Source organism: Chelon labrosus, assembly GCF_963514085.1.
Source record: "Chelon labrosus genome assembly, chromosome: 6".
NCBI classification, from domain to species: domain Eukaryota; kingdom Metazoa; phylum Chordata; class Actinopteri; order Mugiliformes; family Mugilidae; genus Chelon; species Chelon labrosus.
Window position 1 is genome coordinate 8,183,076 of NC_140342.1, and position 26,782 is coordinate 8,209,857.

Consider the following 26,782-nt stretch of genomic DNA (forward strand, 5'->3'; position numbering starts at 1 on the left):
TTCTGGATGTTAGATTTAAACTCAAACCCCAAGCTGAAAAAACTTTAGAACAACAGAAAAATAGAGCAGATCAGATAATAAAGTCAATATTGTGGCTTTGACTTCAGCGTATAGTAAGCTGTGCTACTGCTGTCTTAAATTCCATTTATTTTTACAAACAAGTACAGCTGCGTGACTTGGGTGAGTATTATGCAAATGTCACGGGTCTCGAAGCTAAAATAATCCTCACTGGCTCATACAAACACACTCTTGCAAACTCATTTCACATGGAAACCGAAGCACAAAGAATGAAGACAGGTGAACGGGCAGGGAGGAGGACAGATTCTGAGAGTCAGACATGCAAACGGCTGAACCCACCGTTGACGCAACCAGATTCATCGCTCTGGTCAAGACAGTCATGGACCTTGTTGCACTGCTTGGTGCCGTGAATGCAGGAACCATCGCCGCACTGGAACTCGTCAGGGCGACACGTTAGCAGAGCTGTAAGAGGCACACACAGACGAAAACGTGGCTTTTAAAATTCACTTTTATCAACTCATGAGGTACATAAAAACCTGGGGTCAAATCCAAGACATTTTGCTGCATTTATAAAAAAAATAATATAAGGAAATATAAAAGAAAAAAAGTTTATACTAATATACTAATACAAAAGCATGCATAAATTCTAAAATATCTGCACTTCTGTTCGTTTGTAGTCTGTAGTCTCCAGGACAGAGAGAGTCAACCTGAGGGCGTGTGATGAATGGTTTCCAATATACTAACACAAAGATGGAGGCTGCATGACGCCGCACCAAATTTCATTAATAACCCAAGCACACGCACGCTCTTCATCACCAGCGCCCAGCATGCTCCTATAACCCCCCTCTAAACCACACTAAAAAGCAATATATATGACTGAAGGGGATATGATTTAGTGTTATCACAAGATGGGTGGGGCAGAGGGAACGTAATGGAGACAGGGCCGCTGAAGGCTGGACACTCATGTGCACACATGTATGAACATACATACAGGTAGTACTAGGATCATCATGTCTGTACAGCGTTTCTATGTAGCTGTGTGACGAATCTAGAGATCTGATTCAAATAACCTAGTACTGCATATCATGTTGTATATTCATAAGAGCAGACAGATAACAGCGATTGAAACACAGATACAATTTGTCTCCAGTCGAAGAGTTAGCAGAAAATTACATTTTTATAGACATATATACAGTGAAGGTATAGCACAAATGGCCGCAAAGCAATTTCGAGACAAAGATGAGTTTGTGGCCCTTGCTGCCTCCAGCCTTGCTCCTTAATGCAGGGATCCACTAAACCGACAAGACATCAGTAACAAATTCTGCTTATGTGATACCACACAGTGCGAGAGGTGTGTTTGATGTGTGCACCGCACATCTTGATGATGAATAGGGGGACTATCAGGGCTTTGCACTCTGGCTTAGCGAGACAAGAGCTTCAGGGCTCCCCCATCCATGACCAGCTAATAGGAAAACCAGCTTTATCACGAGGCTCCATCTTCCCACAGTGTTTATCAACTGAAACACATTCTTTAAAAGACACATTTAGGGAGGGGGGGAGAAACCTATCCCAACTCCCAACAGCAGAGTGGAAATGTGCTAAAAGTCACACAACACAAGAGGGAGGATATATGGTTTGTTGAAGTTTTAAAGCAAACAGATATCTGAACATACTGCCCACACAAAGAAAAATAAAGCCGACCTTAAACGTAATCACATGTAAATTCATCAGCTGGCCTGAAGCTCCAAAACAGGTACACTCAGACCGAGTCAGACGTGAAAAATCATATATGCTACTGTTTAAATATTCATAAAAGTGCACGAATAAATAAATAGATCAGAACCGAATCCAAACACGATCTCTTAGAGTGAAACAATATAAAAAATAAAATTGAACAGCCAACTGCAAGAAAAGAAATTGTTACTGTATACGAACACAAAATTTCGCAATGAAAGAATTCAATCAAACTACACTGCTGGAAGTCGCTGCCAATTAAACTCCACAAAGAAAACAAAGAAGTGTTTGTTTCATCCAAGGGTGTCCTGTGGTGTCTGGCAACAGAATGTTGTCAATGGGGGCCTTTGGTTCCTATTTGGTTGAGAGGAGGGGACTCTGTGGATGAGTCTTGTTACAGTGCATCCCGCAGATACTTGATCAGTTTGGGATCTAGTGAATGTGGAGGCCAGGTCAACCCAAAAAAGACAACCAAACTGGCTTTAGAGAAGGCCTTTCATGTACGCTGTACACAAACTTTGAAATGGTAGGATGAGGGTTCAGTTGGTGGCAATCTACAACCTCACCACTAGATGGCACTAAATCCTACATGTTGGTCCTTTAAAAAAGTATTTTTGTTTGTGCACTGACCTGCTTACACTTAATATACAGTATGAAATTGGAACATGGGTTTATCCTCTTTATCCAGAGAACCATGGTTACATATGTCTAACTCTTTATTGTACAGAAACTCTCCCTCAACCTATATAATAATCCATCTGTACAGAAAGCTTTTCAGACAGTTTATTAAAGTAAGCTAAGAGGGCATTCTTGAATAGAAATAGTAACGAACAAAAGAGAACATATATAAGCCTCTGTAGGATGAAAAGACATTACAGCTACAAAGGGGTGAATAAAATGAGAACAGAAAGAGAAACTCACGGCAGTCAGACTCATCAGACTTGTCCTTGCAGTCTGGATCTCCATCACATTTCCAAGTCAGCCGCACACACTCCCCATTGGTGCAGCGAAACTCCCCAGCAGTGCAGTTTGCTCCACGGTTGGTCAGATACGGGACGCCGTCGCCGCCACAGCGCTCTGGCCCCTCATCCGAACTGTCAGAGCAGTCGGGGTCTCCGTCGCAGCTCCACATGAGCGGCACACACTCCGAGGTGTTGCAGCGGAGATGGTTGGGCCCGCACGTCAGAGGGGAGGTGCACTTGAGCTCATCGCTGCCATCTCCACAGTCATCGTCACCGTCGCACACGAAGTTGGTGGCTAAACACTTGCGGTTGCCGCACATGAACTCTCCGCTGGGGCAGGCCTTGGCATCTAGAGGAGCAACAGAAAGAACAAAACTCAGACACAAACGAGGGACTGCATGTTCTGTACTCCCAACACTGAAGAAGGGAACATACATTTTGGAAATTACAAATTTGTTAGTATGTCTAATCTCCCTTTACTTCTAATGTAATTGGAGAGAAGATCTGGCAGCACAGGATTCGCTGGGGGCGGTGACACCTACACAGACAGCTACCTATCTCCTGTGACTGTTTGCTCCACCCTCATTGTTTTCAGCTGTGTCTTGTGTCCTAATCCACTCTGTGTGTATATAGTGCTGCCGTAAGTGTATTTGTCCAGCAGTCTTGTCATGGTCAGTTTTCTTCTGTCTCTCCTGTATGTTTCCTCTTGAGGCCTTCACTTGCGTTTCCTTGTGCTCCATGTCATCATCTTCTAGTGTTTACTGGTCACTCGCATTTTTGACCCCTTTATAGATTACATTTTGTTTGGGCTTTGTTTCTAAAATCCTGCATCAGCTCTGCTGCACTTTTTGTTCTTGCCGTTTTGAAAAACGTTCCTTTTGTGGTGAAGCTGATACCTAGGGCTGGCTCCTGAACCATTATTTAGTTATGAAGCCTTGGCAAAACTTCATCAAAGAAGATTTGTTCTCTCATGATCTGTTCTTCGATTGAAGGTGAGCCATCGCTCTGTTGCCTGTCAATCATCAATTTCATTCAATGAACTATTTGTCTGCCTTCTCCCAGCCAAACGTTCCCTCAGCTCTATGGTTTCTTCCTGTGAAGGTTTTTCCATGCCACTGTCATCATATTGCTTGCTCGTGGGGTTTCAGGCTCTGGGTTATTGAACAAAATTGCATTTGATGTGAAGTGCTTTAAAACATATCAGTCTTGACTCAATTTTGGCTCAATACGCCGTTGCATTTTGCATTTATACAGCAGTAGCGGCCTTCCTAAAATATTTCTGTGCAGGGAGAAGAAGTTTGTTCAGTATATTTCCTCGTCACATAGCACAGCAAACATCAAGGCTTGTGTAAATCCCCTTCCCTCTCTCCCTTCCTTTTCTGTATCTAGTCATGTCCAGCTAAAAGCACTCAGCCTGTGAAGAGAGTCAAGCTTCCCACTGTGAGCCCAGAGCTGCACAGAGGCCAGCATAAGGGGAAAAAAATTTGATATTTACACAAAGCACCAGGTGTTTAGCCACAACTCCACCGCCTTTGGCTTTTATGGGCGATTACAGGAGGAAGGATTGCTGTCTTGGTACATTTTACACAGAATCAGCGAATTGGAAAGCAGAGGCATGTTGCAGAAACTTTGCACATCATTTTAACTATTACTGGTCAAAGCTGGGGTCTGTTGAAAAAATATATCAGATTCAAGATGATGTCCTATTTACTATCCCATGTAGTTCCAGTGTAGTTATGTCAAAGTAGCTCTTTTTTTCTTTGCAAACATCAGTGTTTAATTAATCTAGTGGTTCCAACATGACCGCCACAGATCATGGTTAAAGCAGCTGAACTGAAAACAAGTGTAGCGGATCCTGTTCAGTGAATGGATTCGTTCATTAATATTAAACAAGCTGGGTCTTATTTTGAAGTGGTTTATGACTACTGTTCCTGTTATGCCTGTACCCACACTCTATACTAATATGGCACTAAATAATTAAGAAGACTCAATAAGCACATGCATTATTACACAGGGGGAAACCATTGGTAATGTACATGTTTGGCCTGGTTACGCTACAGAAAGAGACTTTGTTTTTTCGGGTGGGAGAAGTGAAGAAGTGAATTTTAAGACTTTTTTTTTTTGCATGTTTGTGCCAACATACCATCTGCTGATGATGTCGTACAAGTCAGTGGGTTTTAAATGATAAATAAATCACAGAGGAGCCTAACATTTCACCCAGCGGACTGTTCAGTCAGATTTACTCTCTGTCTACTCACACAGTGTGGTACAGCTTTTTAACAGAGGCAGTGAAATAAGTTTTGTACGTTTTCGTTGAGTGGGTGTTTTCTGAAATGTGACATACTGGAAATCATCCATTTGAGTTAGCATCGAGGCAATAAAAAAAAAAAAAAAGTAGGAGATACTAGTCACAGTACACCTGCAATGGGTATTAAATGGTCTGTTAAGCTACAGCTGATGTAATCGTTACACATCCTGTATATCTCGAAATGAACACGGTTGTTGTCACAAGATAGCTACTGCTGCTTAAAATAAAAAAAAGTCAGTGCATATGCAATGTGGTTTTTTGACACTACATCAGTATGAAATATGTAATACGTAGGGAGTAATGGAATAAGGAGTAGAGCTGTAAGCAGCAGGCTGCAAACCTCCAACTTTTCAGAGAGGTAACTTCTCTGTGACCTGCTGTTCAGACTCATGCTGTGTGCATCATGCAATGATGGAACATTATCTCAATTATAGCCTGACTTCGTTATTAAAACAACTTTAATTGTTTCCCAGCCCATAGCATTCTATGACCTGTAGTATTTAACATCATGTGTTGTCACCACCACTAACTACAAGTGTTGCCAAATCAGCCCGGATGGAAATGCTTGAGACTGGCACATTCAAGTGCACTCGCATTTGCCTGAGGAGAGCATCACTGTATCTACCAAATGTCATGACAACCAAGCCAATAGCGGAGAGCCATCCTCTGCAGACCATGAATGGTTTCAAAAGCGTAAACATTATTTCTGACTGAACTGCCCAAACTAGCTAACTTTCTGAAAGTATTAAGAGACTAGTACCTTCTCTGGTCCTTGATCATAGAGTATATCTAATTTTGCATGTATTGTATACTTCACAAACTAAAAAAACAATCTGCAGGTAGTGTGGCTATTGTGGTTATTTTTCTGAATAGAAAATGTAGTTTTACAAAAAGACAATAGAGAGAACACATTAAGTGAGAGCTTTACTCTGGAGTCATTTTTAATGCCTTGGTTGGGAGAACCTTTTCTATGACTACCACTGTGTCAAAGGCTAACCCACTTTACTTCTACTGGCAGCTTTGATGATGGGAGATAGTTGCCAGCGGCAACCAGTGGCTCAGAAGTAGAGGGAAGATATGGTTGGTCGTTCTGCTCACATTAGCTTTAGAGCTAATGAGCGTGGACTGTGTGTATGCATTCGTGTGATGAGTCAGGGTGTGCGAAGGAAGACTGAATCAAGTGTAAAAGGTAAAGAAATCATTTTTAGTGTAGGAATGGGGGGGCAAGATGAAATGACAGGCATTCAGGTTGTCTGTACATAAGCATGCTAAAAAGGTACAAAAATACATCTGAGCATGTCGCTCACTGTTTGTGCAGCATAATGTCCTCTGAGCTTTTTTTTTCATATAATGTATATTCATAAATGTAAACTCAAGAGACAGCTCAGGTCGGTCCACTCTGCTCACAGAATTAAAGTCCACTGCAGCCAATGCGGCAAGGTCACTCGAACACATCCGCACACACAACATTCATCAAAGACAAATCTACAAGGGTAGAGCGAGTCACACACACTCACACTCCCATCTAGTTCAAAAGGGTCACAGCTCCTCACCAGGGAAATAGCTCAGTGGCTGCCCTTTCCTGTGATGCCATACACACTTACAGAGCAAACACTGATGTGGCAGCGAGGAGATAAGTCTCCATCTACGGTAACAACCAGGAGAAGATAATAGAAGACATGATGAGAGTCAAAGACTCCCTGATATCATTACTGCCTGAAAAGGGAAGCTAACTGAGGGTCAGTAGGTGAGGACAAAAGAGAATCCAATGAGCGCAGAGACGTGACAAAATACCCACCATTTAGCTAAACAGAAAAGCTGTCTGGATTTCGATTAGCAGAATGAAATTAGGAAGAAATTTTGTCACTGAAAGCCCTTCAGACCTGTAAAACTGTGCTCTGTGAAAGCTTTATCACTGGTGATGCGCAGTATTTGCGAGTTCGGTTTCACTACGGGGACAGGGAGACAGCTGTTTGGAATACAGGACGTAATTGTTTGCCTCATACAATCCAAGCGGCGTTAAATATGGATAAGGCACAAATACAACCTCACAGAAATATCCTTTGCACACTAGGCAGTCGGCTCAACCTTAAATTAAGTGCAACTGCAAACACACTAATGAAAACACACTAACCCAGACTGGTTCCTGTGCTACACAGCAGATCCCAGCAGACCGTGCTTAAACAGTGAGTAAGTGCACATTAATCTCCACATCGCTGAGGGTTGAGAACACGGTCCAACTTCTCTGGAGCTGCTGCTTAATGTAATGTTGATTGGGGGAAAGCTTTCTCTGGTGCGGGTAGATTCTACTTAATACATAATTCAAAATTCAGATGATTCAATTAGCAAGATGCCTCTGTAACATTTACTTTTCGCGGTCTGCAGAAGGCCATGCACTCTGTAAATTAATGCTAATAGCAGAGGCAAACGTGAGCGCTCCAGCTCTGTCAGTTTTGGGTGTGCAGTCTCTCCACTCATAGTTGAGTAAATACAAGTGGAAGTGTAAATTGAGCTTGAATGCGTTACTCACTGTAAGCAGGACTGAGCATGAGCGTGCTCACGGAAGCACAAGAATGAAAGACAACAAAAAGGGTGCTCATGTTGTTTCACAACGCACTGGTTCAGTGGAGAGCTAACCAAATCTGTGTGTTTGCCCGTGAGTCATTTTCTTGCTTGGTTTGAGCGCTGCCATTCAAATTCATAATGTTGGTGGTGTGAATTTAAAGGAGACCAACTAAATACCCGTGTTGTAGTAGTTTTGACAGTCATGACTTCCAAAACTAAACGTAACATATTTATGTTGTTCTTCCTCACAGATTTGAAATCCTAGTCACTGTGGTACACATTTATTACTACCCAACATACACACACACACACAGCTCCTCTATTTTTTAGCCATCTCTCATTATTTATTATGAGATTTATCTCTGATTAGTAGTGATCATAGCCAATTATTTCTTCATGGACTTTTTTTTTTAACAACTAGGGAGGACAGCTACATCTACAGGTGCACTCAAGTGGACTTGATGTGTCTGTCACTGGAACACACTTTGGTTTGATTTCCCCCAGTGTCTCTAGACAGGGCTGAAGGACACCAAGTCACCAAAAGAGTTTAATAAATGATTCACCTCTTTTTCCAGGTAGATTCATGTCTATAGTTTATTTATAAGCCTGTTGGGAAGCAAATGGGAAGTTGGCTGTGTGCTGTACTGTACAACTGTGATTGGTCCTCCAATCTTCCTTCTTTCCCTACTTGAATTGTCATTTTCTACTTGTGTATTAAAATAATGAGACATTCCAGCAGGTTTTCTGTGTTTCTTGTTTTCTCACAATACATGTGTACATGTGTGAGCGAGAGGGGAACGAGAAGGTGGAAGATGACTAATCACAGCCCGGCCTGTAACACACAATGTTCATGTAGGTGTAAGCCAGCTAAATAAAACGGGTAAGCGCAGAAATTTCTAAACAACTGAACTCGATTAACTTAGGTTGAAAGTTGATGCTTTTATTTTCTTTATTTTGTTATTTGCCGCTACAGTTATCTTTCTTAAATCAAATCTTTTGTTGCTTGGTTCTGGCCCTCTGCCCCTTCCAGCGCAGTTTTTATGAGCTTGAAGAAGTGTGGGATAGAGAAGTCATCGCTCTGAATACAACGCGAGTGCCACAAAAGTTGGAAAACTGTTGGAATTAAAGGGGAATTACCGTTTTTTAGCGCTGCGTATATCCATATAGTGGGAGTGACTGGGGCACCGCAATGCAGCCTCTAAATAGCGCATTATCTGCCGCGAAACTCGTTCATTTGACCAATATTTTGTCACGATACGCTAGTGCTATTCCCTGTTGAGTCCGGCGTAAAGTCACACAGTAAATTAATTTAAGCAGCAAGTGTGTGACGAACTCCCTGCAAAAGCCACGAGAACGTCAGAAAGAGCAGAAAATGCCTAATCAGTAACACTTTACACGTGTTGTTAAGCTCTTGCTAGCTTCTTGGTAATTTTGTTGTATGCTATAAACACAACTAGCAAACAAGCCTTTCTTGCAGTGTACCATGGTTGTGAAGATTAGGGTCTGAAAGTACATACATTTGATGGTAGCGTGTGCTAGCTGGGTGTTACTCAATTCTTATCAGCACATCGATTTCATTATGGGGTACGTTTCAACTGACGCAGAAAAAAACACCTACAACCAATCAGAGCCATTTTGTTGTAAACAAATTCAACACCACAGCTGTCAGATGATGTGTATGACTGCTGTCACTCGATTTGGCTGGTGCAGCAGATCTTTGCTGGAGCGTAATCAGTTCCCAACGGAGCAGTTCCAGACCAACTTTCCCACACAAAGATTTTGTGGGCAGGTAAAATTCAGGTTGGCTTCCAGGCTAAACATGTGTACATTTTACCACAATATTCACTAAGATGCTAAAAACTAAATTCATACTAATATTTAGTTTACGTCACTTATTCATGTTTCCATGAGAATGGATAAGTAAGAGATTAAGCAGTAATTCTGACAAAACATGTGCTGGGAGTTTGATTGTGGTTAATATTACTCAGTGCTGAGACAGACACTGTGGTCTAGAACCTGTGACATATTCCATTAAGGCTACCTGAACCTACACAACCCATGGGGTAAGGCTCAAGGTCAAGGTTTATGGGTCAATCCATGCTTCACTAATGAAATGTGGCATGAAAAGACTGCGTATGAAAGGGGTATCTGGCCATTTAAGTGTCAGAAATGTTGTATTGAGAATGAAGAATATAAGAAGTTCTATTCTGGATCAAACCCGTCTCATTTCTCACTTCAGCACTACTGGCCAATTGCGACATTGAATGGGTGAGAATATCAGTTTTGAAAGGTTACAGAAAGTTGTCAGACGTAACACTTCTCATTGAATGTCAAGATGGACTTTCCAAATATATTCCACTATCCATCAATCACTACTGAATGGGCTCAATTCAAAAACATGCATGTGAAGGCTGAGTCAGGTTATTCACATTCACACTCATCTGAAAGGACACAAACCACTCCTGTGAAGAGGTGCTGTGTTGTGATATTATGCATCACTTCTAGAAACAGAAATGTGAGCAAAAACTATAGAAAACCTTAAACTCTAGCCATCAGCTGTGCATACCTAATCAGTCACCGCAGCAAGTGTAAATGATCTTGGATTGTTGGTTTTAAGAAGTCGTATAAATTAAGCAACGTAAACTCCAGACCATTCAGGCTGTCTAAACAGCATATATGAGACTAAACAATAGCTCTGAAAGAGAAAATACACATAGGAGCAACTCCTGTTTACACATTGTGAGCCCCTTCAACTCAGACTATTTAGTTTATACTTTGTGTATTACCATAACCCCACTCAGAAATGTTCGGGAACTATATTTGCAGTTTCACCAGCTGACATTCACAGCTGAGCCTTTGCTGGCAAAAAGAAAATGTGACTAAAATCACATGTTGTTCATCAAAAAGCTTAATAATGCAGCCGCATCATTTTACACATCCCTATTCATTTATCTGCTCCCTCTGAACATGCAGAGTTAACGCTTCTTTGAAGTCGATTCTCCGGCTGCCTTTGTGCCAGTAGCTAACCCTAGCGATGAACAGACACACTGAGACAGACTCAGACCAATTGGTAATTTCCACCACTCCTCCCTCGCCGTGCTTCACATTAAAGATCTGAAGCCTTCAGTCTGCACTGCAGTGCTTGGCAGTAGAGCTGAATGATCTGTTGGAAATTTTTCACAGATTTTGCGATTTGTTTTTGACATCGATTTTAAAGTCAAGTTTCCTTGTAAGGTTGAGATCTTAATGTACAAGAGAGGCGTCCAACAGTTGTTTTTTTGCACAAGTTAAATAAAAAACTGATAAACTAACACGAAAAACACTCTGGGTCAGATGAAAGGAACAGTGTAGATTTTAAACTAAAGCCTTTGCGATTTGATCTGATATAGTTAGCTCCATAGACTGTATAAAGATAAACAGCGGAATTAAAGTGAAGCCAAAGGAAGTACAGCTCCCGTTGGTGGCTAGCTGCAGTATAGGTCATAAGCTCCACCTCCTCCATGTTAGTGACTGAGACATGGGCCAAACTAAAACACTAAAATACACGTCAAATAATTTTTTTCAATGATAGTTTCTCTCATTTTAGGGAGTTAATATATTGTTGATGCAGGTTCAAGTGTCCGTTTTTCTGATAATTTTCGTTTTAGTTAATTATTTGACACTAATAACAGGATGTGACATCATAATCACTACAAGTTGCCATGCCAACCGCTCAGTGTAGTGGTCCCGTCGGACCGTGAGAGTTGGAAAAAATAAATAAGCACAGTGTATAATCCAACATTTCTTGGTAACTGGGGGAGGTAGAGAGCAGTATTAATCAAATGAAAATGCAAGTGAGTATAGCGGAAGAGCAAGAAAGTCGGGCGTATTGTCCATATTTATACAGTCTATGGTCAACCCTAATACAATATGACAACTAGTCTCAAATCTAATCTCTAGTCTCAAAGTGAACAGTTTGACTTACCGATGTAAACACTACTTAAAAGGCATAAGAAAGCCATGCATTCATATAGTTGTTATACAGACTTCCAGTCTGGTCCGGTGTTTTGAAGTTGGCTGGATTTAGCATTTATGTGTGAAAAGTTAGATCATAACTTTCATAACATTTTACACCATAGCGGTTCTCTGCCCCTCTTAGAGTTGGAACACAGAGTCTTTGGCTTTTCCTTCATCTTTTTACAAAGTCCTGTCACCATCTATTATTTCTCATCTCTCATCATCTGTTCATTCCCTCTTTGAAAATTAGGCTATTTGTTCAACAGTCAGACAATACACCAAGCAGCATTCAGGCTTGTGTGGTTTTGATTACAGCAGCTGGAGGCTCAAGGACTCATAATAATATACTTATTTGTACCTCTTTCAGTTAAAAGGCTATTATTTTTAGTTAAGATGCCATAAGTCTCTGAGTCATAAATATCCATGAAAGCAGCTATGCTGTGTTTACTGTCTGCTTGATAGCGTCAGACTGAAGGATGTTTTTGTTTTAGGTAGAAGATGGACAGGTGGATGCCAGCAGATACGCTGAACAGAGGTGATGCAAACCTTCTAAACGAAGAGAGAAATAATATTGTTTATGGAGTTGCATAAAATTATTGTAATGGTTAAATATACCCTCCACCTTCCAAGATTAATGTGTTCACATTTTTCTGAATTACAATTTCAGTTGCAATTAGACGTTACAAAGCTGGACCACAGATATACCAGTGAAGAATCACTGCTCGGTACCTTCAGATCCGGACAGCAGTGAGGTAACACTTAAAACCGTCTTGACCTTCATTCAGACATCATCTTTCAGGCTGGCATGGAGCCTCATCAGTCTCCAGATAAACTGGCCTGAGCAGCACCTAATGGGTCTAATTTGCGATGCTATCTCGCACTCTGCTCCGCTGGCGCCTGAATCAACTCCTCTCAACTGGTCACGCTGAGTTTACCTCTGCAGGGATTTTGGCCTTTGCCTGGGTGGGTGACAGCCTGCTGTACGCCCTCGTGTCACCACTGAGAGGCTTAAGACAGCCGCATCAATACAGACATTAGAATGAAAGAAGGATTAGCTCAGGCTAGACTGGGTCTCAATGGACAGTGCAGTGAAAAGCCATCTGAGCTAAGAGGGCATTAGATCTAAAGTCGATGGTATCACTGCCTCTTGCTCTGGCGTGAGTGTGTGGGGCCACTTGACTGGGAGTCATCCAGAGGCTACTGTCACAACAAATTAAACGCCCTTAAATCAAGTGTATCTCAAGGAGGAGAGGGTTAATATGCACTGAGGAGACATGTCTGAATTTTATAAGAAACTCACTCGGGTTCCTCTCTAAATATTAACTGAGAATTGTTCATGTTGGTAGCAAATTAAACACGAATGGATCAGATGTACACCAATCGTAATGTCAACACCCATACGCCCACAAACAACCGAGGTACAGCAGATGGAAAAAGAAAAACAAACAAGATCATTAATATAGGATAACGAGGAGATGGCTCTCTCCTCTGCCTCTATGCATTTGCTGCCACGTGCCATTTGTGGAGCTCTCAAGTCTAAACACCACACCCCCTACAGCTCTGTTGCCTCGATCAATTTTTCTTGACGCGAGAAGGCAAGGGATGGAGAGGCTGGAAGAAGAAGCCGATTCTTCACGGCTCCTCAGAAGTAGGGCAAGGAGAGTCCCTGCAGGCGACTGGGGGTGGAGGCAGCCGCGCGGTTGAGCCGCCTGATTGGCTGGGCGGGAGGTGATGTCATTTTTGATGGTTGTGAGAGCCCTGGAGTGGAAAGACTCGAGGTTCCGAATACGATGACTGATAAACTTCCAGGCATCATCAGAAAGCTCCAGATATCTTGTGTTTTACACGCCTCCACAACAACATCAAAGGAGACTTTGTTGTCAAGTGCAGCTGGCTTAAAACCCAAAAACTCACTTTAAATCCACCTAATTATTTAGATGGCTTCCTACTGTGCTTTAATGTCCCAAGCCTCGGGATGATAAGAGGAATCAGAAAGGAAAAAATGTTGTAAAGTCTGAGTTCTTTCTATTATATTGATATTAAACCTAGTTATTCTGAATATTTGTATTAAAAAATCCTTAAATGGAAGTGAAACCTTCCATTTTATACATTTATTTCATTTCGACATTTTGACAAACTCACCAGACGCGCAGTCCTCCTCGTCCGCCCCGTTCTCGCAATCTTTCTCCCCATCACATCTCCATGACAACGAGACACACTTGTTGGTGGATCCCCCACAGTCAAATTTCTCTGGAGGGCACGTCTGTTTGCCTGTGGGCAGGGAGATAAAAGAGATTACTGCAGCGGTTTTATGGTCCCACATAGGCAGCAACAAAAAAACAAGTCCAAGGCACGGCTGGACTCGAGGTCTATCGCCCCCGTGATACACTTAAAACTCCACCGCTCTCGCCAATTGATTTTACTGTCTGGGCTGCCTCAAAACTGACATGAAAAAGACCATGAAATACAGCAAATGCACATTTGGCTGTAAAGAAAAAGAACAACCCACCCCTCCCCCTCCTCCTTCTCCTGCCAATCTGCTCTAGTTGGCACAGGGTGGGTTTGATCCAGATTACAGTGCGTTTAAGATGAAGCATCTTGTTAATTATATATCTTTGCTCAAAGGGCAGCCTCAAGCCGTACATGGCAAGTCATTTAGAATTTTGATTATTTTATTGTATCTAAGAACAATAGTTCGCAGCCTGTTTGACACAGGAGTGACACTTTGGTCATGTTTGTGGTTGGGTATCTATCACTCGTGGCATCTAATTACAGCTGAGAATTGTTTTTCTAGCATTGGCATTGTATTGTTTTCCTAAAATGCAAGCAAAATTTTGTAAATTCAGCTCAACTAGAGCCTTTTCACCTGCTTCCCGTTGACTGCAGATGTATTACAACGTTTTAGTAAATTGCCACCCTTTACAGATGCACATTAAGGTCAGCATTTAAACAGACTCACAGACTCAGCATTGTTCCAGCCGACAAACAATGCTGCGAGAGGATCATTTGCCGTGCGATGAGTGAGAACAAGCTCCATAATGAATACCACTTACGAGGTTAGAACAGAACCTCCGACGCTGTCACTGGCAATGTTAGGTGGAAAGGGTGTTGAGGGTAATTGGACCAGACAGGGAGGAAGCCTGCCAAGCCACATTTCCAAACAAATTGCATCTAATTGTTTTGTGGTTAATCTGATGTAAATCCTATATGTATGGAGATTTGAATTATTAAATGATCTTCAATCTTCTCTAACAATCACAGAGTAACTTAATATTACAGAATGTATTTTAAGTTTCCTTTGTGAAATGTGTATTTGTTTTTAATTAACTACACTGTCAGTAGTGTGAGCATCATTTATACAAAAAGAACAAAATAGAGAACAACACAGCTGTGTTCGTATGGCAAAGAACCAAGTCAAGATAATACTGCTGGTTCTATATCAACCAATATTCTTTTGCTATTTAATGGATTCCTATTAAGGTGGAACTTCCTCTTTCTTCTAATGATGGGAGATCATGGTCTTCATAAATGCATATTTAAAACATATTTTAATAATTGTACCAGAAACAAACTTTTCTTTTATTTTTTTTTTCCGGAATATTACGCCTTTATTTTGATAGTGGTTAGTGGATAGAAACAGGAAGTAATTGGGTACAGAGTGAGGGGATGACATGAAGCAGAGAGCGCGGGCTGGAATCTAACCTGCGCCCCTGAGGTGAGGTCTATAGCCTTAGTTTATGCGGCTCCTGCTCAACGGGGTGAGCAATCAGGGAACCCCCAGAAACAATTACTAACTGATGACAATGAGCCCTTAAGTACAAACCACTTTTGCAATAAAACAACTTGTCTGTTATCTGATGGGAAAATTATCTAATGATAACTAAATTACAGTTCTTTTTTATTCTTGGCATTTTGCCATTGTGAGAGTGTAGCTACTGGCAAGAAAAATGAGGTGAGAGCATGTAATAAAGGGCCAAAACTGTCAATACAACTGGGGAAGGTGCCGTCCTGTATTAAAGGCTGCATTACGTTACATTTTTGGCAGATGGTTTTGTGACTTAAACGACTACAGTCATATTTGGAAAAAATTGATAGCTAGATTTAATCAAAACATATGCAACTAAAAGAGTTATTTTCCTGTTTTAAAAAGCTGGAATGGAAGAGATAGTGCGGGGTGTCGAGTTGCAGACTGAAAAATAGGGGGTTTGAGCTTGCAGTAAAAGGTGTGCGGTGACACTTTTGTCCTGAGTTCAGAGCAGGACATGTCAGTCAGAGAAGATCTACCAAACACAAATTATCAAGACTGACCAAGATGCGTGCAGCAAGGTGTTTGGAATGACAACATGGCCATCAGTAAAGGTTTTGCCCATGACTTGAAAGTAGGAAGAAGCAGTATATTCACTGCCATGTAGGAATCTAACTACTGTTGACATGAACTGCAATAAGAAGCCAATGAGAGGAAATGAGGAGAAGAGTGGTGTAATATCCACAAGTCCATGTATTTGATATTTCTGTACCATATGTTCTTGTTAATTATCAACCAGCATCTATACTAATAGATGCTTATTAAATTAATACAGAGGTCTGCATTACCAAGCTCAGATGCACAGGTAAACCGTCAGGGGATTTCAGTTTTGAATGAAGTTATCATTTCAGCCCTTTTCATTTTCCTGCCTGGGTTTTTGAGTGTCCCTGCAGCATATAGGGGTGACATCAGAGACACAGGAAGAGGACACTGGGTAGACAGCAGGTGCCTGGGGAGAGCCAGCAATGAGGATGGCTGAATCAGCCAGGCCATGACCCCACAGAGAAGAAGAAAAAAAAGAATAGTGGCCACTGCAGTGCTGGGAGGATGTTTTTATAGCAGGGAGCACCTCAGCTGAGAAAGTTCAGAAACTAGAGTCATTTTGTGTGTCTGTGTCATGCGGGTTTCGCTCTGGCCCCGCCCCTTTATTAGACCAACCACAGGTCCCAGAGCGAACGTGATCACAGACTCTTATTGATTCTTTTAAAGCAAACCAAAGTAAATATAGGACCGTTTTGCAAGAAACAAGCTAAAGATGAAGCATAAAATTTCTATTTTTGTCACGTTCCATACTGGCTGCTTGGACCTGAGTGATGCTGTTTTATAAAGATGTTCTAGCTGCCTTTGCTGCTGTGCTAGAGCATCTTTGACCATGGTATGTACAGCCTAATCTACTCAACCTGGCAATATAGGACACATGAACGTTTATACTTTTTCATGCCATTAGCACTGCTTGTAATGTCATTTTTGTCATAGAGCATCGTTGACCTCAGGTTCAGTGAACCTTACAGTATTCTGCCAGCTGAGCAGTCACTTTCCCTGCAGCCGTTTTTCCATCCATGTTCCGCAATTCTGAACATATTGCAGTGTGAGGTGAGTGAACAAAGGCTTTGTGTAATTCGTGCCTCGTCGCTGCACATGCTTGACAGGTGTACCATACTAGAATACTTTCTTGAAATGTCCCATTGTTAGCCAAACAACAGAGTGATCATGTGGCTCTCCTCGTCCAAGTTTGGAAAATGTATAACCAAGGTGGAAAACTCTGATCCATCAAGTTGAGATGCGCGACAGACTTTGATGATGTCTGCGTCAGAGGTACATTATTCATGCAAGCAACAGAAATGTTGTTTCTTTTTTCAGTCACAACATTATACTGTAATGCTTTCCAGACACAACTGTCAGGCACTCACGACTAGAGTACTTAAACGGGGAGAAATGATGAACAGAAATCAATGATGATTACAGCTGAGTAATGTGTGAACATCTAAAGACAGGCTGGCTGTGTAGGAAGGAAACAGAGGAAACATGAAATGATGAAAGAAGCGAGGAGGCGGAATCTGCGGAAGACGAATTAAGATGCTCTCTGAATAAATCCGAGGTCCATGCATCACCTGACAGAAAACAAGGAACTGACAGAAAATGAAAGAAAGGGTGGGAGAGAAAGATGAGAAAAGGAAAAATACAAAGGACGGCTGCAGAGCACAAAGGAATTCATAAGAAGGGGGCATGCCAAGAGCGAGATACTGTATGAAGGGGGAAGGGTGAAACTACCGCATGACCTTTCAGATTCTTATCCTAAAGCAAAATCAAAGCCATCCGTACAAAGTGGAAAGAGATGAAGGAGGAAAGTCAAGCAGAGCAAAGTCTTGAGCAGAATCTGAATCCACCAAGCGGAGCCTGAGCTGTCTTGTCCTTTTAAGCAATGAGTCCCTAATGAAGCATGAGCTCGGTTCTTCCCGAATCCAAACAAAGAAATCAGACATCGCTACGACAAAGTAATGACACCTCACCGCTCACCATGACAGCTACTGATTAGTGAAAGTTCAGATTTTGTAAAGACACGGGTAACGGGTATGAAAACGGGGGCAACTTAATATAAGTCAATTACTCACAGATGAACTCACTGCCAGGCTGTTGTTTACCATCCTAGTGAAAAATGAGGATTTGTCTGCACTGTGGCGTTTTGGCAGGAGATCTGTTTGGAATTCATCACCGTTTGCTAGACCCAAGGCGGTGCTCATCTCAACGGCGCGATGCTGCGATAGCTTTGTTTTTTCAATTGATCACCCCAGTGGACGTTACTCCTGACGGCCTTCAAAGCGGCTTGAAGTGAATAAGCAGGAACCCCTCAGTTTGTCAGTAGTCAGTGGACATGTGCTATGATACTGTGATAAAATGAGCCTAACGAGCTCTGCAGAGCTGAAATAATGTGTTCAGCTGATTTGATATAATGAACTGCAGCTTCATAACAAATGTTACACTACACTAGAGCATTGCATGGAAGTCATAATTTGCAGCTTATTTGTATAGCTGAATGTCTGTTTGGCTCCTTTTAGTTGATAATAGATACGGTGCAGTGGTGATTCATCTTATGGTTCATGACAGCTTTTGGATTTGAAAACTGAGCATTCAGCTCATTGTGACAGCTTCGCTTCTCCATAGAGCTGCTCGCTGTTGGTAACTTGTTCCAATTGAAGGCCTCATTCAGAAGCACATGCATTTGCGTCCATACACTGCAAAAAGAAAAAAAAATTCTCATGCATGTAAATGCTGGAGGTCAGATGACGAAGAGGAAGAAGCTTGGGGGTAAAAAGGCACAAACCACTCAGATAACACGAGTCATACTCAGATTCACCACTTCATTAAACTAGGTTAGCGTAGCCATGTCCTCCCCCTTTGAATTATAGATCTGGTACAGCAGAGAACACGCTAGATGCTTGCAGACTACAAGATGGGAAATTGTTGTTCTCTCTAAAGTGCATTAGCAAGTAATGTACTGAGGTATGAACTTCTGCTTAATGGCTCCATGTGAGTTAATCTTATCATCTGAATAAACTGAGACTATGGACAGGTTTAAATATTTGCAAGTATTTTGGAATAAAAATCCAGCAGACACTCGGTACAGGATACACCCTGGAGAGCTCTCCTTTCTATCATAGGGCTAAGACACAGAGACACTCAGAACTCAGCACTGAGCCAGCCCTCTTTGTACTTCACAATCATTGTTTATGATTTTAGTTGTATGGCATTACTTTATTTGTTTTAAAAGCCTTTAGTTTCATCCAGAGCGGCAATCAACATGAATCAAAATTAAAAATTAACCGCTTAAGAAACTCAATCCAACTTCCGATGAGTTACTTTCATTGTTTTATGAGATTGCAATTAGAATATTAAACTGTGGGGTTTAGGAAACTGCAATGCAGTGCAATATTTTTCCATTTGATTTTAATAAAAACTTATGATTTTATCAATAAGTGGTAGGCAGATGCAGTCGTACTGTTCTAAACATGCCTCACCAATACCTTCCTCACTGCTTACCCCACATTTAAGATGCCGATGCAGAATATTTATGTTAAATGTTTACCTCCCAGAGACAGAAGAAAAATAGATCTGATCTTTTTTTTTTTAAACCGTAGAACACTGGGAGGCAAAATGCTGATGTAAAGTCAGCATTTTATGTTGAAATACTGTATGTCAGCCTTCTGAACACAAGTTCTTCTCGTGACAGACAAAACTGAAACCCTGTTTTCCTCTTTAAACTCCTGGGTCTGTGCAGTAAAAACTATTTTTCTGCATTATTTAAGCCCCAGCATTGTTAGAATCCACAACAGCACAGAAGCCTGCTTTTTAAGTGACACACTGACTATTTACTGAGCTGGGAAATATCTAAATGGACACATAAGAGTCAAGTGAAACTTGGAACGGGAGACAAGAAATGATCTACACACCAGTGCACTGCTTTCAGTGTGAGTTTTCCCCTTCTTATTGGTATTCACATAAACAATCTGCAGTAAACTGCCAATAGTTATTTGATACTAATTAACAATCCACATTTCTGCACAAACAGAGCCGTAAACTGCATCATCCACAATGGGCAATGCAAACATCTTTACAAAGTAAATCTGCCCATTATAAAGTCAATAAAAGTGGAAGGCTTACTATTAACTCCTCCAGAAAACGCTCAGCAGGGTTTGAAGCTCAATATCTACAAAGAGGTTTAAAGAAAGCCTCCTTCAGAGAAATATCTATAATCCACTATAAATTACATAACACTCAGAGGGGAAAATTGAAGGCACATTTTAAAAGGAATAGCTCTATGTGTTTGAACAGTCCATAGTTCTCAAATATTCACCAATTCACGTTTGTGTCCTCACACACTGACAAACGCCGCAAGGAACCCTGTGATGTTCCCTCACGCCTGTCAACTCCTAGAAACGAATTTGAAAGCGGAGAAGACAAACTGACACACAGAACTGAGCAGAACTCGCTATTTTGTCTGAAAGTGTCAAGCAGCTAACATTCCCCTCTTCTCACTGAATCCTTAAAAGTGACTCAGGCAACGAAGAGTGCATGAAAGTGTCACTGAGTTGGTGAGGGACCTGAGAAGCTGCTGCACAGCTGGCTGCAGTGTCCCACTTCCTCCTTGATTACACACTAACCTAATACCAAACTATGAGCTCTGGCACTTCACATGCTTCTCCAAAGAGTCATTCATTTTTCAGTGCTCAAGAGTAACTCACTCTGTGTGGCCCGAATTTAAATTCTTAATACGGCAGTGTAACGCTACTCCAGCGTGTAATTGGGAATCCACTCGGCGAGCCAGAATGATTGTGGCACAGATGTCTTTGCAGTGTGCATGCGCAAATGTGTGCGCTGTATGTTTTTACACATGTGAAACTGAAACAGACAGAAAGTACAGGAGGTTTGGGAGGGGCACGTGAATGTAAAAAGGGTTTTCTGCACGTGAGAGAACGTCCTGGCTTATCAGACTATAGAATAATCAGAGCGTGATGCATTACGGTGTGCTACATGTGATTAGCCTAAGTAAAAGAGTAACGCTGTCACCGGTCTCTGTTATTTCCATAATGGAACGATGTATTTCTGTGTCACGTTTTAAGGCGGCTGCTCTATCGTAAAGATTCATTTAGAATTGTGAAGCTTGGAAGCTTTCAATGACAAAGGGAGGTTTTGCTTGGGATTACTTTTTAGAATGAATATGCTAAATATTTATTCACAGTACGTAAAACTTTAATGTATAACACTGACAGCAAGCACTTAAAATACAATCCAAATTCTAAATATTGAAGATGGTTGTCCCCAAAGCCCATCCCTGCCCAGACTTGAAGCCCACATGGGTTGCCAGGTTAAGGACACGGTAGACAAAGAAGGGCAAGACAAGAGCAAGCGCCTCTATTGAAATAATGGTAAACCTAAATAAGTTACATCCAAATTGTACAACTCAGCCTTACCAAGCTAAGGTATTGAGGTATTCACACCTTATAAGTTGAAGTTTTCCATAAGGTCCTAGTTGACGAGCTGTGACATGTTTGCAGACATTTTTAGACTTTAGTTTCGCATTGTACCGATGCAAAAATTAATGGTTGTGATTAGTCCAAAATGTATTTCCTTGTTCACGTGACTCAGCCGCTGGACAAGCACAGACAGTTCTCCTTTGTTCCGGCACATACACACCATCTACTCAGATGTCTTCTCTTTATTCTGCGCTGCAGTGAATTCAGTGAAGGTTACTGTTGACCCAGTTTTATTTATCTTTAACTCCAACTTGAGTTCCACTCACCATTGTGTGAGGTGCACAGTGAAACTCAACACACCTGGCCAGTCACCGTCCAGTGTTTCAGTGCATTAATTACTTAAAATACGACAACAAATGCTTTCGTCAGCATAACCAACTACGCTGTAGGTGCGCCGTCAACATGACACGGACTGCAAATTACGCTTTATTTTGTCGAAACACTAGTGTGACAGACACTTATTGACTACCCAACTCTGTCTGACCATCACCTTGGTGCTCCTACCACCTGATGTCATCACTTGAACCACAAGCATTTTGTGTACATGACTTGTGTACATGAAGTTCTACTAAGTTTTATTTGAAGGCAGCAAGCGTCACGGCTGTGGCCCTTATCCGGTGTGACTGATAAGCCATTTTCAGAAGGCCGCCAACGCTTTTTAGGTCAAACTGAATATAGTTTGATCTCGGAAATAATTAGTTTGCTTGCTTCCAGGGTCCATAGGACAAAACACAAACACAGGTCCTGCTCAAGAAATTACATACAAAACACACTGCATGTCCTTTAATCTCTGCTAATACAACACGGTAATTGCCGATTCAGTACAGTGAATATGCCACACATTGTTCCTTTAGTATCAGAGCTTGCTTGCTGCAACTTCTTCTTTCAATCACAGTAAAAAGTTGCATCAAGAGACTTGTGCAGACAGATGTACAGTCCTCATTATAGCTTTAGTGGTTGGCGCTAACACATAATTTACCAGTGAAGCGAGGTTAATCAAATAGATGATAAGAGAGGCGCCAGGAGTAGGTCGGTTGCCGCTGCTTAAGATGCTCCACGCATGTTTGTACAATGTCCACCCCTGAGTCTGTCTTTACTCTCTTTTCTCTTCATTGCGATTATGGCACAGCTGGATTCACTCAAAGAGAAAGACAGCAGTGATGAAGTGGATCTCATTAGCAATCCCTCTGTTCAGGATACAGCCTCGATCTGACACTTCTCATCTGAACGCATAATCAGGAGGGCACCAGGCTGCAGGAAAGAGACTACCTGTGCTGCACTTACTCTTGACTTTTAGGTTACTGCACAGCAAATAAATTACAAATCCGCCACTGAAACATTAACTAAAACTAAACCCGATTTCACTGAACTGATATTTGTTTGCAGAGAGAACCGCAACATTTTTGGCCACTGGTGTGCAGAATCTTTTACATTACAACATCATGTGAAGACGTAAGGGATTTCCATATAAATGGCTTTCTTCCCACCCCAGATCTCTGTCTCTTTGCTCTGCAGCCAAGAGATGAATCCTTCCTTCATTTATCTTTAATTGGATTTCCAATATAAACTTGTTATCCTTCAGAGGTCCCTTTATGTCTCCCTCCCTGCATTCAACTTTCTGTGAGTTGCATTAGAAGCTTTGCTAGGCTGCTACATTATTCATCAAACCAACCTACCGCCGCCGATCCACGGTCACTAAAATATGACAAAACTAGAATGAGTGTCCTCTGAAAGATTCATTCGGCTTTTTCTTGATTCATTTCCCGCTTAGTTGGATGCATTTTAATCCCCTCGCACGTTGGCTTTAAGGAAGAGTTTGAAGATGCAAAGCATGATAATGGCGGGCAGAACCAAAATAATGCTCTCCGGCATAATATCGGTATCATCATCAATCAATATTAAACACTTTATCGCACTCCGACAAGACATCGTTATTAAAGTAATTCTTCAAACCTCTTTTGTAAGTAATGAACCGTAAATGGCTCATTATTTAAGAAAGAATAATGAATATAATCGTAGTTCATAGTTTACGGCAATATTTTCATTTAATAAAAGTATTTCTGTCCTTGTGTTTTTGTGGACTTGTGAGACATCATCATTAGTAGCCAATGTATTCTCAAATATTAGTCTTCATTTACAGTGTAAAACCCATTTATCTTCTTAGGGAGTCGACTTCCTACAGTCGAAGCAGAAAACTTGAGCTCATTTGTTTAGTATTGAAAAAAACAGCAGAAATCTCTACTGTGAGATAACCACAGCTGTTCTAACCTGATTTTTAAAAAAAAAAGAAAAGAAAACAGTCAATTGAATTCATGTTTCACCAAAGTTAATCTAAGTTAGCTAGTTAAATAAATAGATGGATAATTTCAAGAGCTGGTCAAAATATGTGTTACTGGTTTGGATCAGGGACTGTATATAAAAATGGACGTGGGCATTGGTTTGTGGGCTACCACTTCCAAAGCCTTGTGAATTTGGCCTTCGCCATCTTTTGTTTTGCGTTTGTGAATCTGAAAAATATCTACTTGATTCTGGAGTTAATTTTAAAAAAAGACCACCCACAGAAAGAAGGTAATTTAACTAATCTCATCAAAATGACTTTTTTTTTGCATCTTTTTCTAAGAATCTCTGAAAGTAAACTCTTTGTTCATTGGTTTTGTCTTTAAAAGGTTTAAATAATTCAGTTAAACAGAGGTGCTGCATGATACCAAATATTGTGGAATACTAAGCTTTATTCTGGTCTGTGGATCAGCCTTCTTTTCCTTAAGACATTGTTATCTATCAGTGCAGTGCCTTTCAGCTCCGTCTGATATCTCTAACCCCAAGAGAGAAGCAGCCAGGGAAGAAAGAGAAAATTAGCATTAGAGAAAGAAAACAATTAATGACTGGTTCGAGCCTCCTACACTTGAGTCCCTGCTTGGTTCTGAAGTCAACTCACCTAACCCCGATCAGGACCCGTTTTTGTGGGGGAGTGAGACTGGCACAGGGTAAAAGTGAGCCAGCCAGTGATCCTCAGCTCTAACAGCTTGGCAGAGAGATAATCGAGGCCTTTCTTGCACTCGCCATCAGACAGCATTGAGGAGTGAAGTGCGTGGGAGAGTGGAGGCAGGCGAGACGGCTGAACTGCCACCAGAGCCGCGATAGCAGGAGAAATTAGCAACCTGAATGCAGGTTTTAAGAGAGTCGGATTAAGCCTTATCTGAAATGACTGTGTGACGGTGTATCCAGATGCAACCCGCAATATGCCAACATAATTAGCCAGCCGCACATTCTTCTTCTTTTTTTTTTTTTTTTTAACAGTTGCAGGAAATTCCTCTGAGAATTAACAATTTTGCCCTTTTGCCCTTGTTTTTTTTTTTGTTTGTTTTGTTTTGTTTTTTTGCAGTGACATAACTAAAATTACATTGAACAAAAATCGTCACATTCTGAGCAAGAGATTTCTAATTCCTGGCTTAATGTGCAGAATTATTCAAATGTTTTCCCTGTGCAAAGTGGATTTATACCTGAAACCATGTGTGCACTCACTAATTATTATGCTTTAAATCAGCGGCCCCAAATGCTTGTTTTTTTTCTTTTGCAACAGCATATTGCGTTCATTTGCAATCCCTGGGATGTACTATATGCTTTTGAATTGTGCACAATTTAACATAAGAGTGGATTTTCCGTTGTTTCATTTTTTATCCTTTTTTGAAAAAAAAAAAATAGCATCCCTCACACAGCAACGAAGGACAACAGGCAACCAATACCGCTTTGAGAGACAAAAGAAGCTGTCTACTCTCAGCCCGGCTACTCTCCAAAGGCAGAAACAGTCATAAGACCCCCAATCTGAGGGAGAACCTCAGAGCTTAAGGCAGAGTTAAACACCTGAAGGCATGTTTTGTTACTTACTGATCTCGTAGGAATAATACCAAACGAATGTCTGCTTTGAATCATCACATGAATTCCAGTCCGATGTTCAGTTGTTTTTCCCACTCTGCCTCTTCGCCTACTCTCTCTCTTTTACTGAGTTCAGGTTTTACACTTGTGGATCCACCATCCACTTGGGTAAAGCTACCATTAGCCAGCGGGTAAGCATTTCCTTTGTGCTGTAAATCAAGCCTTCATTTTCCCGGGAGATTTCATGCGAGGTGGCAGACAGATTTGCATACTGAAAGCAAGGCTTATAGGACACCAGTCTAAACGCCAGTGCCGCCATTATTCTGTAGCTATTACATTGTACAATCAATATAAATTCATCAAGACAAGTTAAAGCAAAAGAAAGTGCCTTTTTTAAGATGTCTTAATGTGAGCAGGTGGCGGATGTTACTTACTGCAGGTCTCCTCTGCCTCATCAGAGCCATCCGGACATTCTGGTTCTCCATCACAGCGCCAGCGTCCCGGGACACATTGTCCATTTAAACAGGCAAACTCGGCAGGCGCACACGTTTTCCTGGCTGCTCAGAGAGAAAAGCACAGAAAGAGAATAACACGATGAGGACTGGAACTTAAAAAGTGGGTAAAAGCCTGGTCAGTCCACAACAGTGCCTAATCTCTGGTCACATTATCTGAATCAGAGATCAGTCTCATCATTATTCTTGTGCAACCTCTCTGCAGCTCGCTCTCTCGCATTCACCAAATATCTCCACTTTCCTGTTTTCTTGACCGTTATTCATTGTGCTGCCTGTCTAATCTCTGCTTCAGCTTTTCAAATTTCAGTACTGAAATGGTTGCTGATTGCTGAAAACTACAAGCTCACGCAGGTTAAACCCTTTTACTTCCCAAACCTGTTTAACGCAGAAAGCTACAAGCCAGCAAGGCCACGGGCTAATAGACACGCCAAACGCGTCAAGAATTGGAAATCAAAAACACACCAAAGGGTCTGTTTAGGCGAGAAGAGGAAAACTGCCCAGAGCTCATCACGATTGCCTTCCAAAAGTCTCGCAACCGTCTGTATTTAAAGCGTAGCGTCATGGAACAAATGAACTAAAATACAACAAAAAGCACTCTCCACCTGTAGCAGCTAGACTGCTAACTCGACCAGAGAGCCAGACACAGGCACAGGTCAGAGCCATTCAGTTTCCTCAGCCTGTTAGTCCAGCAGGACCCAGAGTACAATCTAATAAATCACTGGCTAAAAGCCCTCAGCTGAGTTCTTGGGTGTTGTTACACAGCGTCAACTGTCCCTAAACTGGCCCCCATCTTGGCCCTGATGCTTCAAATTAGATATAGCACTTAGAGGTGTGTGGGGAGCTTAAGCCTAGCTGAGGGGCTGCAAGGAAAGAGAGCAAGCAGGGACTTTTCAAGAGAGTGCCATACTCATAGAACTCCTGACTCTTTTCTTGACTTTGGTTTTAAAGGCATTAAAGATAAGAGGTGGCCTCATTTC

At 41.5% G+C, this 26,782-nt stretch overlaps 1 protein-coding gene across 1 annotated transcript in view; it reads right to left on the bottom strand.

The window, feature by feature from the left end:
* LOC311489782 (low-density lipoprotein receptor-related protein 8-like) overlaps positions 1-26,782 on the bottom strand; it is a gene marked incomplete at its 5' end in the record, with an annotated part of 79,501 nt that overhangs the window by 26,876 nt on the left and 25,843 nt on the right. The window contains 4 exons of the mRNA XM_084547047.1: positions 358-480; positions 2,674-3,063; positions 13,726-13,854; positions 25,728-25,850. Of these exons, the coding sequence (XP_084403173.1) occupies positions 358-480; positions 2,674-3,063; positions 13,726-13,854; positions 25,728-25,850 (765 nt within the window). The remainder of the gene's footprint in view (positions 1-357; positions 481-2,673; positions 3,064-13,725; positions 13,855-25,727; positions 25,851-26,782) is intronic.